Source organism: Candoia aspera, chromosome 4 (assembly GCF_035149785.1).
Source record: "Candoia aspera isolate rCanAsp1 chromosome 4, rCanAsp1.hap2, whole genome shotgun sequence".
Taxonomy (NCBI): domain Eukaryota; kingdom Metazoa; phylum Chordata; class Lepidosauria; order Squamata; family Boidae; genus Candoia; species Candoia aspera.
Genome location: NC_086156.1, coordinates 80,317,693 through 80,334,669, shown reverse-complemented (window position 1 = coordinate 80,334,669; position 16,977 = coordinate 80,317,693). Strand labels below are relative to the sequence as shown.

Genomic DNA, 16,977 nt, shown 5'->3' with positions numbered 1-16,977 from the left:
TTATGCCATCTTTAGCTTCTTCAGTGAATCAAGATCGTTTACCAGTTGTACTCTCATCTGGTACACAGGAGAAGAATGAGGAGCTAGAAAGCTGCTTGGAAGCAAGACTCAGAATTAAGGTGATCAAGATGCAAGATGCAACCATCAGAATGGTTAAAGAGATATTATTTTGTTGTTTATTCGTTCAGTCGCTTCCGACTCTTCGTGACTTCATGGACCAGCCCACACCAGAGCTTCCTGTCGGTCGTCAACAACCCCAGCTCCCCTAGGGACAAGTCCGTCACCCCTAGAATATCATCCATCCATCTTGCCCTTGGTTGGCCCCTCTTCCTTTTGCCTTCCACTTTCCCTAGCATCAACATCTTCTCCAGGGTGTCCTGTCTTCTCATTATGTGGCCAAAGTATTTCAGTTTTGCCTTTAATATCATTCCCTCAAGTGAGCAGTCTGGTTTTATTTCCTGGAGTATGGACTGGTTTGATCTTCTTGCAGTCCAAGGCATTCTCAGAATTTTCCTCCAACACCACAGTTCCAAAGCATCTATCTTCCTTAAAGGGATATTATACATGAGAGAAAACTATGTTTGTTGGCTCGTTGGATCTCTTTTTCTTTTTAAAAAGGAAAATGTAGCAATTTCATGTTACAGTTAATATGGAGGTTTTCCTTATCCATTTCACCCCCATTCCTTCCCTTTTTCAATACTCTCCTGGCTTATATTCATGCAGTTAGGCTACCTCTTTCATTACCTATGGAGTCACTTCTTTCAGGGAGCTGTCTCGTGACATGCTAAGTACATTGTTCTCAAAGTCTTAATGAAACTTAAAACCTGGTGCTCAGTTTAACCCACTGCTTTCCATTAAAATAAAATAAAGCCCATTTAAATCTTGGTTGAAATAAAGAAGGGGAAGGATCTTCTGAGAGATGAGGCAGCTGCATTAGGAGCAAAATAATAGCTATGCACCCACAGTCTTCCAGCAGTTCTGTGTCAGTCCTATTGACATAAGTAGGAGCTATGCCAGGGTTATAGAAGTTCATTTACTGGGGTTTGAACTTATTTGTGGACACTGCTCCATGTTAAGTCATGGGAGGGGCAGATCATTTTCAGTTCTCCACCTTAAGGCTGTTCATCAAGGCTAATGAGTAAGTAGTCTTCCATGAAAGCTGAAAACTGGTTCATTCTCTGTGCTTCTTGCTAATTGCAAGTCATGTGAACAGCATTCTGCTAGTTTATTGTTGTGCTTGGCAATAATTCTGTATTCAGTCATTGTAAGCACAATACTGTGGTAGCGTAATGGTTTCATGAATGGGGAAACATTCTCCTGCCACGTACCTGGCAAAAAGCATAACTTGAATGGTAATATATGCACAGCAGTTTGTGAGTTTGAGACATGCCAGTACAATCAGAAATCTAATGCTGATTCTGCAATTAGTGTATATGCCTGAAAAAAATCCTGACGATAGTTTTGTTTGTTAACTTCTGAAAATCAAAGGAAATCCTGAATGAAACTGGATTGGTATCTATGTGTGCAGTCTTTTTGTTGCTGAACTCAGTGTTGAAGAAAGGATGGTGGCACGTATGTAGCCCTTGTTTTGTTTTGTTTTGTTTTGTTTTGTTTTGTTTTGTTTTGTTTTGTTTTGTTTTGTTTTGTTTTGTTTTGTTTTGTTTTGTTTTGTATGACTGGATAAACTCTTAGTAATTGTGCCATGGTCAAATACTATATTTTCCAGTAAGTAACAAAAAAAATCCATTCTTCTCTAAAGAAAAAACAACCTAGTGAACAGTGCACACGATCAGTGGCCCTGGATTGTTGGATTGTACAGCAACTATCTGACCTTTTCAAAGGTTGAATCTAAGATTCCAGGAATAAACTACCTCAAATCAATCCAGAGGTGGTCTATTCTGACTCCTCTGTTCTGGACTGCATCTGTCCTTGCTGGGACAAGTCTCTAGGGTTGTTGTTGTTTTTACAGAAATACCTCCATGACTGCATTTCTTCTTTCTGTTCTTTAATTGTGAAAGTGGGTAGGCTCAGTCAGTGCAGCCTCTCTTTTAGCTCTCCTTTCCAAATGACCAAAATTCCTCTATAGAAAGGTATAAGCACAAGTCTAACAGAAGCCATGCCTCACCCCATGACCTAGAGCAGTGTTTCTCAACCCCAGCAACTTTAAGCTGTGTAGACTTCAACTCCTAGAATTCCCCAGCCAACTGTGCTAGCTGGGGATTTCTGGGAGTTGAAGTCCACACAGCTTAAAGCTGCTGAGGTTGAGAAATGCTGACCTAGAAAGAAGTGGAACAGGTGGATCATCTGCAGAAGAAAGAAAAGGAAACCCTTCTCCCAAAGCCCTATATCCTAGCCACCCCTTCTGGGATCCTAGTCTATATACCAGTTAGTGTCCCTAAAGACTGCAAACATTAGTCACTGGTATCTCATGCTGTATTTTTGTTCTTTTCTTCAGATCTTAGCTCCTCCCACCCCAGAAATGCTCAGACCTCCACTGCAATGCTCCCAAAGGTCCTTACAATCCTTTGCAAGCAGTTTCATTGAGACACACCCGTTCAGATCTTGATCTTCTGATTTGTCCCTACTCTGCTTCATCAGGCACAAGCCAACGTTGAGTGATCAGTTTGAATCACAGAGGCTACTGATTGGAGGACCAATCTGTTGATCTCTGAAATCAATCCTGACCTAAAACGTTTAGCCAAACAAGTGCCAAAATGCATTTAAAAAAAAAAAAAGTCATCTATGTTGGCACCGTCGCCATGTCACCATCTTTTGCATCACAGTGGAGCTCCAGAATAATAAAACTGGCCTGGAGCTTTGCAGGGGCCTTAGAATTGCAACAGAGCAAGTTAAAGTAATTTCCTCCACCTCAGGTGAGTAAAAACTTTCACCCCTTTGGATTCAGACTTCTCCTGAGTCAGTTCTCAGCTCTATCGGTTGGCTATTGGGGGAAAAATGAAAAGTACAGTAAATAAAGGACAAATAAAATTCCGGTTGATTCAGTTTCCCATTTTAAATTTGTAACATCCTATTTCCACATCAATCTGTGATTTTTTTTAAAACAAAAATGGCATGATTTAAGTATTTGTATGCATTTGTCCTTTTTAAATGCAGCTTTACCTTATATATGTATTTTGCAAGTTATATTCTCAATTTGTTTTTGTCCATTTTATTTTCATCAGTGTACACATTTGTACACTTTTCCTCCAAACATGCACAATTCAACACGTTGCTTTAAATATACCATCAAATTTGTGCTTATAAATGTGACTTAATTAAGCTCACATTAAAACACAAATGAAGTCTATTTCTGGCCCATCTCCTGGCATGCCTTAAACATGGAGATTCCATTTCATATTTGTGTTTCCTAGCAATAGCCCAATCCTTTACAAATGGTTCCATTTGTTTTATTTATAAAATACATAACTCGCTGTCAGTTATAACACAACCTCAAAGCAGGGATAGAAAAAAGTAGACAACGTACAGTGCAATGAGCCATTTCATCAAGCACACAGACAACTCCTCTGTTGTTGAATCTGATGAAGACTTTCATTTTTAGGAAGATATTCAATGTTTAGTCTTGTGCCTCTTTTTATCAAATTGCTGTTTTAATATTTAAACATTTTTATGGCTACTGTAAGTGTTTCTCTGCTGCTTTATTGTTTTATTTCTGTGATTTATAGATGTTCTGAGCCACCTAGAACTCTATAAAGAGGGATATAAACATTTGAAATAAATACCATAAAGTAGCTTAAAAAGTCGTAATGCAAGACAGAATAACTAAAATATCAATAGCAAGAAAGAAAACACAGCACTACAAATTTAACTGAAAGCCTGGGGAAATTCTTACAGTAGTAAAAGCTTGTAAGACGTGACACCAAATGTAACTAAAGAGTAAGACAGTTCCACAACTGGGCACTGAATCAAGAATGGGCTCTCTAATTGCTGCATAATGAATCTCTGGCAAATATGGCACTCTCAAGAAGCTGGTTTTTCAACAGCCAGGCTGGTTTATAAGGAAAAAAACACCTGGACCCAAAGTTTGTGGGGCTGTATGTAACATTGATATAGGAGTTGATTCTCAGGCTGATAAGGATTCAAGTAAATAATTCACAGCTCCAAATTCCCCTTTTATCCAATAACGGATATGTCTCCTCTCCGGTGCATTGTAAGGCTGCGAGGAGGAAACAGAGAGCCTCTGCCCTGTACATAATAGTTATATCAGTCTTAAGCTGAAAGTAGTTCACTTGCTGGGTATTATCGCTACTGTTTTTACCTTAATGAACTTGCTAAAGAGAACATTGGGAGATTCATGCATGGGGAAAATCACTTTCAGTTCAGGCAGCTTCCAGAGGTCTGATAACCTCTAAGCTAAACTTGTACTTAGCTTGGTAGTAAATGGGTGTAATTTGTTCCTGATAGGTTACCTTCTTTAGGAGGTGAATTGCAAACTTTTGCACTAGCTACAGCTTTTCCAGTGTCAGGCCCACATGCAACACCATCACTTTTGAAGCTATGGATGCAAGGGGTCACTGTGGCTAGGCTACTCTTAACTGTTCATTATGGAGTGTTCGACAGAAAACTATTTGTCTGTGGTAAATATTCTCCCTGATGTGCTAATTTCTCTTTGAAGAGATTGGGGGAGGCTCTGGGGGCACATTCAGTCATCTCCTGTATATATACATACATGTCTTGAAGCAGGGGAACCTAGGCACACACAACAGATTGATTACTTTAACTAGATCCTATACTTCATTACCATCTGGGTTGTAGTGTGCAATTTCCTACTCAAATTTGCCTGCGCTACATTCTGCCGGGCAGAGAATCACTACATTGGCTGTGGGGTAGAGGGTGAAGCTTTATTCCAGAAACATGGCCAAGCCTTCTGAAGCTCGCTCTCTGTAGGCTTTTCATTCTTTTCTGCTATTTCTTGCCTTCATGAGTTGTTCCATTGCATCTCTCTTGTCCTGTGTGTATGAGGGGCACTCTTGTCCGATTTAGATTGTTCATTGTTCTCTCTCGCTCCTTCTGCTCTCAGTAGCCCTAATCTAACCCAGGGTGCGCTGTTCTGCCTTCAGTGGCTTTTGTGCGCTCTCCCCTCCGCACTCTTTGCTTTCTCCAGTCCAGGTCACTCCTTACAGCAGCTCAGTTCATGAACCAGAACAAGAGAAGATCCTCTTGGCTCACAGGTCAGGATATGCAGGAGTATTGAGAAGAGACCGATTCAGGGTATAATTCCCACCCCCCAAGTGGTAGCTTATGCTGGTTAATATTTATTGACTGTATATGGTTTATGTTTCTGTGTCTGTATTCATACTCTCAGGGTGCATTTATTTGCTCTCTGAATATTGCTGATCTTGGAACTCAGAGAAAGTGGAGAGTTGATGATGAAGAGCTCGTAAAAGGTCAGGGGGAGAGGGTCATGTTTCTGAAGGGTTAAAGCAAAAAGCCAAAGCCTTACTAGTGGCTGGCTGTCTTCTGCCCCACTGAAGTTATTCCAGTTGCTATCATATATCTAGTAGATTGGCCAAAACCCAAGTGGCTAGGAGCCTGTCGAGCTGGCAGCTGGAACAAGCTGATGGAATTCAATCTATGCCGCAGCATTTTAAGATAGAGGCAGTCGCAGTAGTAATGTAGAGATATAGGCAAATACAACAGCTACTGGGCTAGGAGGGGATTGGACAATAAAAGAAAGAGGAGGAGTCAGAGGAGATGGAGAAAGAGGCTGGATGGTGCCTAAATGAAAAGGTTTGGCATAGACACAAAATAATTAATTGAACTGAAAGAGATTTCGATACAAAACCCAGTTTGGTCTAGTGGTTAAGGCAATGGGCTAGAAACCAGGAGGTTGTGAGTTCTAGTCCTGCCTTAGGCCTGAAAGCCGGCTGGGTGACTTTGGGCTGGTCACGCTCTCTCAGCCCAACTCACCTCATGAGTTTGTTGTTGTGGGGAAAATAGGAAGAGGAAGGAGTATCAGCTATGTTTACCGCCTTGAGTTATTTATAAAAATAATAAAGGCAGGATAAAAAAATCTTTTAAAAAAACCTTGTGGTCCTCCAGAATTTTCTGCCATCCCTCACTATCAATTGTGCTCGCTGGATTGCTGGGAGTAGTAGTTTAGTGACATATGGATGCCCACAGATTCTCCACTCCAATTTAGAGCACCTTCTCTGAACCAATGAGATTGTACGGTTGGCAATGAGATTCAGGGCACAGAAAGACCATGTAACAACAAGGCAAATGTGTCCTGTCTTAGAGCAAGGAACCACGCAGAGACGGTAGCTTGAGTCTCTAGTGTTTATTGTTCTACTCTACTAGACAGAAAATCCTGCCAAACTGAAGGGCCGTGGGAAACCCTCACAGATTAAACCCAGAAATCAAGGCGGGTCTGTTCTGAGTTTCTTCGAAGGAAAGTTCAAAGTCTCTAAACTGTGCATGCGTTGTTCCCCCTGGATAGGGGCCCCCTCCTGCTCACCATCAGTACTCATGACAAAATGTGTGAGTTGGGTGGCCTTATAAATTTGTTTAATTAATTAATTAATAAAATAAGTACAAAACTGAGGCTTCTCATGTAGTCTAAATGGTGAACTTTCAACCACTAGAGCAGTGTTTCTCAACCTTGGTGACCGAAAGATGTGTGGACTTCAACTCCCAGAATTCTGGGAATTGAAGTCCACACATCTTAAACTTGCCAAGGTTGAGAAGCACTGCTCTAGAGGGAATTGCAATTGTCAGTCAAGTTGTGTAGAAGAGACACCCCTGAGAAGAATGGCAAATCATTTGCTTCCTAAATTGGTTGTTGTGTTTGAACTTTAATTGAAAAGACTGAGCTTCTCACCAGTAATCCCTGAAAACATCTGGGTCTTTACTGCTGGCTGTTTGAAGATTTAATGAATTTTCCACTTAAGGTTCATTTTGGAGTCACATTTTGGCCCAGCATTAATACATTATTATTTTGGTCACCTTTTGGCAGTATGGGTTTAAAAAGGCCTTTGATGTGGTTACTTGGTTATTTCCACCCCCTTCGTGTGCCTCTCTGCATTCCTATAACTCTGTTGTGAATAGCTTCCAATGTGCATTAGCAAAGAGAGGAACTTGATAAGAGGGTAGTCCGCCTTAGGGTTTCTCTTTGAAAGGGGGTAGTTAATGAGGTCAGTCTTCTGAATCAGCTTGAGATAGGGATGGTGGGAGAGGTTGTTTGTGTTTTTTGTTTTGTTTTGGACTTCTTTGAAGCATTAGCCTACTTGTACTGTTCTTGCATTGCTCTCACCCCTTTTGGTCTCTGCACTGTTTAGCAGATTTTTTTTTAAAATTCAGTCATGTCTGATTCTCAGAGACTGGCTGGACAAGTCCCTGTATTTTCTTGGCAAGATTTCGGAAATGGTTTGCCATTGCCTGCTTCTTCCTAGGGCTGAGAGAGGGAGACTGGCCCAAGGTCATCCAGCTGGCTTCATGCCTAAGGCGGGACTAGAACTCACAATCTCCCAGTTTCTAGCCTGATGCTTTAACCAATACACCAAACTGGCTCTCTGCTTAGCAGATATGAAAACCCAAATGGATTGTCACAGATCCAACTGAATTTATAAATCAGTTCAGTTGATTGATCCTCCCAAGAGCTGTATTCCTGGAGAAAGTATAGGACTTCAGGTTTTCATCCCCCTGACTTTTGGGTACCTTCGGCTCATCTGGAATGCATGTTGAGCAGAGCTGGTTGATTGAACATAACAGGGGAAATGCAGTAGGTTTTTATTCAACTAATAATATATGTGTATAGTGCAGAGCAGCCTTTCTCAACCTTTTGATCCTGGAGGACCCTTGAAATATTTTTCAGGCCTCAGGGAACCCCTGCACATTCAGGCTCAAATACACTGTTCAGGCCAGAAGTTACAAAATTATCATATTCATTTCATATCTAGGCCTGTATATATGCATTAACAGTGTTCTTAAACTAAAAATAAAGAATGTAACTTACCTCCTTAATGTGAAGTTAGCTGAATTTGAAATAACTTTTTTAAAAAATCGTGATCCCCCAGGGTACCCCTGGTGACCTCTTGCAGAACCCTAGGGTTCCATGGAACCCTGGCTGAGAAACCCTGAAGTAGAAGATGGAAGAGAGAGAGATTGTCTCTTCAAAATGATATCACCCAGGTAAATTCTTTAGAGTCTTTGCCCATACAGGATTATCTCTCATCCTAATGAATAATTGCTAGATCTATTGTAGAGCACCAAGGTTGTACTTTTGGCTTCAAAAATATTCCACCATTTGTCTTCCACCTTACTATTATTCATTGCTGTCAGTTTCTACTCCTTTTAAAGCTTCTTCCCTGGGTTTTTCCAAACATTGATGTTTGTTTGGAGAGGGGCTGCAAAACCATCTGTAAATCACCCAGACAAGTTGCTCCCAGTTGGAGGTCACAAACTCTCTGAGGCTAAAGTGATCTAGAAGGAGATTATTATGTAGGACTCTAAGCCAATCAGGAAACTTGGATCGGAACTACTGAAAGAACAGTTAAAACAATATTTATATGTTTTTTATTGGTTGTAACCTCTGGAACTGAAAAATCCATGTTTTGACCTTGCGTGGAGGGTCTGTATCATATAATTTTACATTAATGCTGATAACGGTGATTGACCAGTCAATTTAAAAGTGAAATAGGTGGGAAGACTTAGATGTTTGCATGTTTAAATTTTTGCATAAACTCAAAATGCCCCACAAGGATATGGGAGCTTGGATGTGCATAAAATATTGATTGTTCTTAACCATATAGAAATAAGGTAATTTAGAATAAGTCACTTTTTTGCCTGAAGACACTGTCTGAGAAACGGTGGAGAACACCTTATCTTTTGGAGGCCAGTGTCAGGGAGGGGAAGAAAACAGAAAGAAAAGGCGTGAGGCACTATTAATTTATCATATAATAAACAAAATAAAATATGTTGAAAGCAGATTGGAAAACTTATTCTTCCTCTCTTCAGTTTTCCAACTGTTGGGTATATTTATGTAAATACATAAATATGCTTGATCCAGTCTGCTTCTGGATGACCTTATGGTTAATTTTAATGCTATTTTATCTGCAGTTGTTATGGTTATATATATATTGCTGTATGCGTGTTTCATTCCCTTGTACATGGTTATTATAAGGCTGTGTATTATTAACGCTGTTTAAATTTGTCATCTCCTAACTCCAAGATGGCATCCTCCAGAAGTTTTGCTACTACATACAACTCTTAGAATTCCTAGCTGCTTCTATTGAACAAATTTTATTTTCATAGTAATGGAATCTATGGGTTCAGATGATAAGATTATTTATTTATTTATTTATTTATTTAAGCTATTTATTTATTTATTTATTTAAGCCATTTATTTATTTATTTATTTATTTATTTATTTGAGCAAGCCATTTATGTAGCCACCCATCTCACCAAGGTAATTCTGGGCAACTTTCAGAATTAAAAATGGATTTGGGCTAGTCACTAGGAACAGCTTTCTATAAGTAAGGGCAGTATGACAGTGGGATGGAATGCTTCAGAAGGGGATGGATGGACTCATTTTAAGCAAAGGCTGGACATACAGTTTTCTAGCAGATCCTCATCTGAGTCTTAAAATACACATCTGTGGAAGAAAACACAGTATTTTTCAGCCAGGATCCAGGGAGAACAAGAGACAATTTCTGGGGCTGTCATTCTGGTGATGCTGATAATTGCCCCTGTATAGGTATTCTGAGCAAAACGTTCTGAAAGATAGCATAAAACGTGCCATGCCATAGCAGGTGTGAAAGAAGTCTTCGACACATACCTCTTTATTTCCCTATTTGTTCTCTTCAGCAGAGTTCCACCAACCACCACGAGAGCAGTAAGGAATCCTCAGAGGTCATCAGGTCAGAGGTGAAAGGCAAAAGATCTTCAAGCCATGGTACAAGCCACAAACCCAAGAAGCCTGGAAGTGGGAAAAGCTCAGCGGGTTTTGGCTCATCCTCGTCCAGTGGGGCATTTCCACCAGCAGGTGAAGGATAGGATGGAACTGGGAGAATGGGGAGGGGAGGCTATCAGACTGGCATCCTGAATTGGCCAGGCTTTTCTGAGCAGTAGGCAAGTCTTCACTGTTGCCCTTGGCCCCCCTTAGGGAGTTAATAATTCCCCTCCTTCTGCTGTGCATTGACCAGAAGTAAGTCCAAGCAAGTTTTCTATTTTTTTTCAAACTTTCTAACTCTTACAGATACTGTACAAAGTTAGGCTTCAGTGTTTCGTGGCAATCCCATAAAATTTCGGACATCAGGATGGATGGAGTAGAGCTGATCAGTGGATAAAGGGCATTTATATCTTGCAAAGATCTTTACTATCCTATCCCCTGGTGACTAGCAGAATCCAGACAGATGATACATGAAAAAACAAATGTAACTTATATCAGTTGTATAATTCAGCTGGTCTTGGCCATATAATTTGATTTCTTCATTTTTTTTAGACAATTAGTCCCTGATTGCCACTTTCCTTTATTTGAGCAGTGATAGTGTATTTATTCAGAATTGTGGATCAAGAAGACTCATTGCTCTAATTAGTGGCTTTAGACAAGTGATTATTGCTCTCAGTCTTAATTCTGCATCTATAAAATGGGGATAATAAGTGTTATGTAAGTATTAGCAATAATAGCAACTTTATTTCATACCAATAACTAAGTGCTTTATACAATACAGATTACAATATATCATATACAGTAATATGCAACAGAAAATATAATATACACTTAAAGTCCAATTATTCCTCCACACGGTATAGGAAGAATAAGTTAACATTTAATTGGCACAGTACACTCAGCTTGATACCATAAAAATGGTATAGTAAGACCAACATCTAACATAATATACCTCACTAATTCCAAACATTTGCCATCTCTACTCCAGGTAGTCCTTGTTTAGGGACCACAATTGGGACCGGCAACTCAGTCGTTAAGCGAAGTGGTCGCTAAATGAAACCATGACTGTGCTTACAATCTTAGTTCATCTTTCCTTTGCTTTACAGACCTGCAAGGATAAATGCAAGGATTGGCTGTAAAGCTATTTTTTCATAACTCTTGTAACTGCAAATGGTCACTAAATGAGGACTATGTGTATCTGCCACACAGTAGTAAAATATGACCCAAATATATTATTAGATCACTTCAAGATTGAGTTTACTTATTATACATAATGGAGATAAGGGTAACAAGGCCCATGAATGCAAATGCATGCAATTACTCCACAAAAGCTAATTTTTAGTTAGGTAATGGGATGAGGAATTAGGTAGTTCCAGTCATTTAATTGTAGCTTTTAATTGTGAGGAGTAGACAGGGAGCTGTTTGCAGTGTTTTACTTTATAAAAGACAAGCTGAGAGAGATGTGACAACTGCAGCTATAACACCTCCTCTCGACTTGCTGTAGGTTTCAGGGTTTTGCTTGATCCCCTTTCAGGTACCTCATGCAGCTCCTTGCCCTTCTCCCAGGACTTTGTAACTTTTCCAAAGCTTGAGCAGCAGCAGCCTGAGGAAGAGAAATACCACAAGCCCATCTCCTCATCCTCGTCTTCCGCCCACTGCTCTCCCCTGTATGAAGGGCAAAAAGGTGATGTCTTTGAGCAGAAGGTGATCTTTTCAGGTTTTGGCTCCATCATGCGTTTCTCCACCTCGGCCGTGAGTCAGCAGAGGGGACGGGATGTTTCTCCTGTGGACTACAAGGCCTCCAACTCTATTGGTGGCACCCCAAGTGGGAGTGGTGGAGTCAGCAGTGGTAGCAGCCACAAGCGCATGCCATCTCTTGGTGGGGAAGAGGTAGAAGTCCTGAAGGAAAAAAAGCACAAGGCCAATAAGAAAAGCAAGCATGGACCAGGAAGGCCCAAAGGTAGCAAGAATAAAGAAGTGCCAGGTACCCAACTGGTTGGGACTACAGCTACCTCCTCTTTGCCTTTCTTCGGGGGGTCCCTGGTCAGCTCCAGCATCAGTGGCTCTTCACGATCATTCAGCCATGCGGCCACCCTTCCAAGCCTCAGCCTGGAATCTCCACTTCTGGGATCAGGTAGGTGGCCTCTGGCCAGGATGTTTGGTGGATTCAGGCATAGGATTTGGGAACCTGAGCAGATGAGATATGAGGTGATATGATGATATATTGCTAGGAATTATTTTCCTCCAGGGTGAACTGATTGAGAAACTCTTGTTAAAAGTGCATACAGTGGCAAGATGACTGGGGTAATGTATTACACTTATCCATAAGGGTGATTGTTTGTTCTTGGCTCAATGTCCTGTGTGAACCCAGTTTTATAAACCATGATTGGTAGCTTAGATTGTTGTATGAGTCTAGCAAATAGTGGTTTAATCTCAGGAGCACTCTGTTTCTTCTGGCGTAAAATCATGATCTTTGTTTCTGTGATTTGGGTTATAATTGCCCAAGTCAACAGGACTGTGCCTTCAGTTTCACTTATTCTTCTTGTAACTCCATCACACCTCAAAAACTGGGGGAAGGTTGTCCCTGCCCATTCTAGTGACATCACTGTGTCACCATCATATATCCCTATTGCCATCGAAGGCTGAAAATAATAGGAAAAAAGAAGTTTATGCACACACACACACATACGGAACAAGAAGAATTACCCATGTTTTATAAACTGAGAAGTGCTTCTTTTCCTTTGCTCCTGGTCTAATTACAGAACCTTTCAAAGTTCTTCAGTTGTGTTGGCTATTGTTCATGTCTATAAACCCATTTATCCTGGACTGCTTACTTCTAGGCCTATTAATCATGGCTATCTGCATTTCTTAAGGTGAAATAAGCTGTTTGCTAGACAATCAAATAATTATAAGATGAATGACAGGTTATAACATGGGTGCTAATGCCCCCCAAACCCTATTGCCTTTGTAAAGTAGCTTGAAGGGGAGGGGTCTTACCTGAATGAAGTCTGCAGATTTCCCAGATTTTCACATAGTTTGCTGATTCCTCAGTTTTCACATGGCTTTTCTCACTTGACAAGTTCGGGAGGAGATGGTGAACAGAAGTTAGCCAAATGTACAGTCTGTGAACTTGCCATATCTACAAGATCTGATTGATTTCCCAATACCCCGTCACATTAGAAGGTGCATTGCCTTAGCCTATTTTTTGTGAAAGGAAACTGATATCAAACTATTGGTCCAAAATGTTTGGTTTGGGAGTTGGCAAAAGCTTGTTTTTCCAAGGAATACAATTTTGACAAAAACTAACATTTAATTAAATGCAAAGCTTGCTACTGTGTGCTTACCTCCTAGAACAACCATGGGGAATGGCAATCAAGAATACTTCCATGAAGTTTACTGTGATCTCAGCACCCCCTCTCCAAACCCTCATGTATCTCCCAAAAGACACTGCTATAGGCACTAATGGCAACTTCCTTTCTATGGGAAATACCTGCAAGAGAGGATGATTTTTATTGGGAGGAAAGGATTATCTCACCCCACCCACCCATTTTTTCCTAATCCAGATCAGGGTTTTGATCTTTTAACTTCACAGTATCAAACTCTGTGCTGAGCAAAATGTGAGGTGTTTTTCTTTAGATTAGCTACATGCTAGAAGTAGAAACATAATTTGCAGCCAGATAACAAATGGCTTTTACTTTGTAATGTATCTGGATTTACAGCTGTACTTAAATGTTTGTGAACCCTTTTGAATTCTTAATATTTCTGCATAAATATGACCTAAAATGTGACCTGTTTTCCATACAACTCCTAAAACTAGATAAAGAGAACCCATAAACCTATAAACAAATGAGTCAAAAACATTATACTTGTCCATCTATTTATTGAGGGAAAGGATCCAAGGCTACATATTTTTGTGCGGAAAAAGTATGCAAACCTCTGCTTTCAGTAACTGGTGTGCCCCCCGTGGGCAGCAATAACAGCAACTAAACATTTCCAATAACCGTTGATCAGTCCTGCACATGGCTTGGAGGAATTTTAACCCATTCCGCTTTACAGAACAGCTTCAACTCAAGGATGTTGGTGGGCTTCCTCACATGAACTGCCCACTTCAGGTCCTTCCACAACACTTCTATAGGATTAAGTTCAGGACATTGACTTCGCCATTCCAAAACATTAACTTTCTTCTGTTTTAATCATTTTTTTGGTTGTACAATGTGTGTGTTTTGGGGTGTTGTCTTACTGCATGACCCACTTTCTCTTGAGCTTCAGTTCATGGACAAATACCCTGACATTTTCCTGTAGAATTTGCTGGTACAATTCAGAATTCATAGTGCCATTAATGATGGCAATCCTGGTCTGGAGGCAGCAAAGCAAGCCCAATCCATGATACTGCCACCACCATGTTTCACAAGTGGGATAAGATTCTTATGCTGGAATGCAGTGTTTTCCTCTTGCCAAACATAACGCTATTCATTCAAGCCAAAAAGTTCTACTGTGGTCTCATTCATCCCCGGAATTCTTCCAGTAGCCTTCTGCTTATCTATGTGGACTATTGCAAACTGTCGATGGGCAGTAGTGTTCTTTTTGGAGAGTAGTGGTTTTCTCCTTGCAACCCTGCCATGCACACCATTGTTGTTCAGTGTTCTGATGGTGGTCTCATGAACATTGTCATTCGCCAGTGCAAGAGAGGCCTTTAGTTCCTTAGATGTTACCCTGCGGTTCTTTGAGACCTACCAGAATATTACATGCCTTGTTCTTGGTGTGATCTTGGTTGGTTGACCACTCCTGGGAGGGTAACAGTGGTGTTGAATGGCCTCCATTTCTACATGATCTACCTGTCAGTGGACTGGTGGAGTCCAAATTCTTTGGAAATAACTTTGTAACCTTTCCAGCCTGGTCAGCATCAACAACTGTTTTTCGGAGGTCCTCAGAAATCTTCTTTGTTCGAGCCATGACACACTTCCACATACCTGTGTTGTGAAGATCAGTTTTTGATAGTGATTACAGTATTCAGAATTCTTTAAATAAGGCAGGGCCTCCCACACTAACACCTGATTATAATCCCATTAGTTGAAACATCTGACTCTAATTTTCCATTCAAATGAACTGATAATCCTAATTCAAAAGGGTTCACAAACTTTAAGCACCACTATAGGATAACGTCTATCTGTATGTGATATTTACATTGTTTTAATGCTTTTTATGGATTGATTTATACTAATTTTAATTTTTTTAAAATTAGCTGAGATTCTCAAAAGTCTGATTGGTACTCCATTGCCATTTTTCTGGTGCTTTTGTAGAATCTGAGCATGCACAACTCATTAGAAGGAATACAGAAGGCAGACAGCACAATCCTATGCATTCAATTTCTTCCTTTGTTTCAGTGGGTCTGGCTGCCAGGTAGATCCATACAGGAGTGCAACCCAATTGATATGGCTGCTGTTGATCTTTTTCAAGCAGTGCCCGCTGCTTTTCCAATATCCCAGCATATGTTGAAGTCGCACATTTTCTTGACCCTTGGGAAACTAAAGAAAGTGACATGAAAAAAAAAATCACTGGGGTAACAAACTCACCTGTTCTTGGGATGATTGCTTGTGAAGTTTGCAAGAAAGGGTTAAGAGTACAGAAGCCCAAGGCTGAGCATGTTATGGCTCACTTGTTTGGCAGCTGCTTTGCCAATATCTGGCTTGCTCTCAAACACTTCTATTCAGGTCACAGTAAGTAGAAAGAAGGAAGAAGAGAGGGAGGCGGGAGGAGTTGGACTTTAGCATCTCTCTGGTTTCCTGGTGACAGCAGCCTTTTTCTCTCCCCACTTCAGGGCAGGGGAGGAGCCAAGGAAGAGAAGGAGAGAGAATTCAGGATGTAATTATTTTTCAGGGCGGAGCTGTTACAAACCACAAGCCTTCCATAATCTCAGCCTCTGGCAATAGATTTCCTCCCACCCCCCTTCTTTTCCCTCCCTCTATTGTGTTCAAAGGAAGAGAAGCTTTTTATGTGTGGCGGGTCCGCCTGACAACAACCACAGTCCTGATTTTTGACACACATTACGCTGGCCTCTGAGTGGAGAAGCCTCAAGAAAGGTAGCTCCCAGATGACTGAATCTGTAGGCCAAGGCTTCTTTTTATACCTATTTGTTGCCTGTAGACATTGCATCTGAAGTAGAATCCAAACTTGCACTCTGACTGGACAGATCCCATGAGAATGCCAGGATCCATTTAAATGGAAGTGAAGATAGGGGCAGATGCTCTTCTGCTTGCCAGATTCTTCTCATCCTCTTTCTATTCTTTTTTCTAATGTCCCGCATGGTTTGCTGCATAGGCAGGAGCCATCTGTATGGGCAGAATATTAGTGGAGAGTTATTTCAAATCTGTGCAGAGTAGAGAAGGAGGTGTGGAAGATGCTTAAGAAGAAGAAATCTGTCTTGATTTCACTTAAGCGAGGTGCCTGAGTGGATGGGTTATAATAATTCAGACTGCTGATTGAATCAATAGACCAGTGTTTCTCAACCTGGTCTATTGATTCAATCAGCAGTCTGAATTACAAGCATAATTCAGGGATTAGGGAACTCTGGGAGTTGAAGTCCATGTATCTTCAAGTTGCCAAGGTTGAGAAACACTGCAATGGACATTAGATGTAAGAGAGTGTAGTAATCATTAATTGGGTTTCCTAACAGCCCAGTGTCCTAGGTTTTCCTTCCAGAAAATTGCTGTTGGGGGCTGCCCCTCAATGTATAAAGTTATTGCCTCCCTATATAACAATTATGGACAATTTATGTGGAACCCCAGTTCTCATCAACCCTAGACATTTGAGCCAATGGTGATGGATGTTGGGAGCTACAATCCAGCAACATCCGCAGGCATCTGTTGCCTCCAGATATGAATGTGAAAATGTTAAGAGATGTTTCTAGTATGTATAGTACATGCATGTATGTATGAAAAATGTCTAAAGTGGCTTGGAAAAGCATAAGACAGCATAATCCATTCAGCTCTTTGGATGAAATGGAATATTTTGAATTAGTAAAAACAGTATACCCTGGTTGTACTAATTCAGCCATTTTTAGAGGGTAGCTC

The 16,977-nt window shown here is 40.7% G+C and overlaps 1 protein-coding gene and 1 long non-coding RNA gene across 4 annotated transcripts in view; one reads left to right on the top strand and one right to left on the bottom strand.

Moving 5' to 3' along the window:
- The window catches only part of MLLT6 (MLLT6, PHD finger containing), a 107,829-nt gene that overhangs the window by 69,750 nt on the left and 21,102 nt on the right, over positions 1-16,977 (top strand). For both annotated transcript variants that reach the window (XM_063300748.1, XM_063300747.1), the window contains exons 9-10: positions 9,823-10,000; positions 11,442-12,041. In XM_063300748.1, coding sequence (XP_063156818.1) covers positions 9,823-10,000; positions 11,442-12,041 — 778 coding nt within the window. The remainder of the gene's footprint in view (positions 1-9,822; positions 10,001-11,441; positions 12,042-16,977) is intronic.
- On the bottom strand, positions 10,632-14,113 carry LOC134495365 (uncharacterized). Of its 2 annotated transcripts, none has more exons than XR_010067807.1 (3): positions 12,905-14,113; positions 11,896-12,095; positions 10,632-11,806 (listed from the first exon to the last, which is right to left on the bottom strand). It is a non-coding gene; the product is annotated as an uncharacterized LOC134495365 (long non-coding RNA). The 2 variants fall into 2 exon arrangements; XR_010067808.1 differs by having other exon boundaries at positions 11,901-12,095.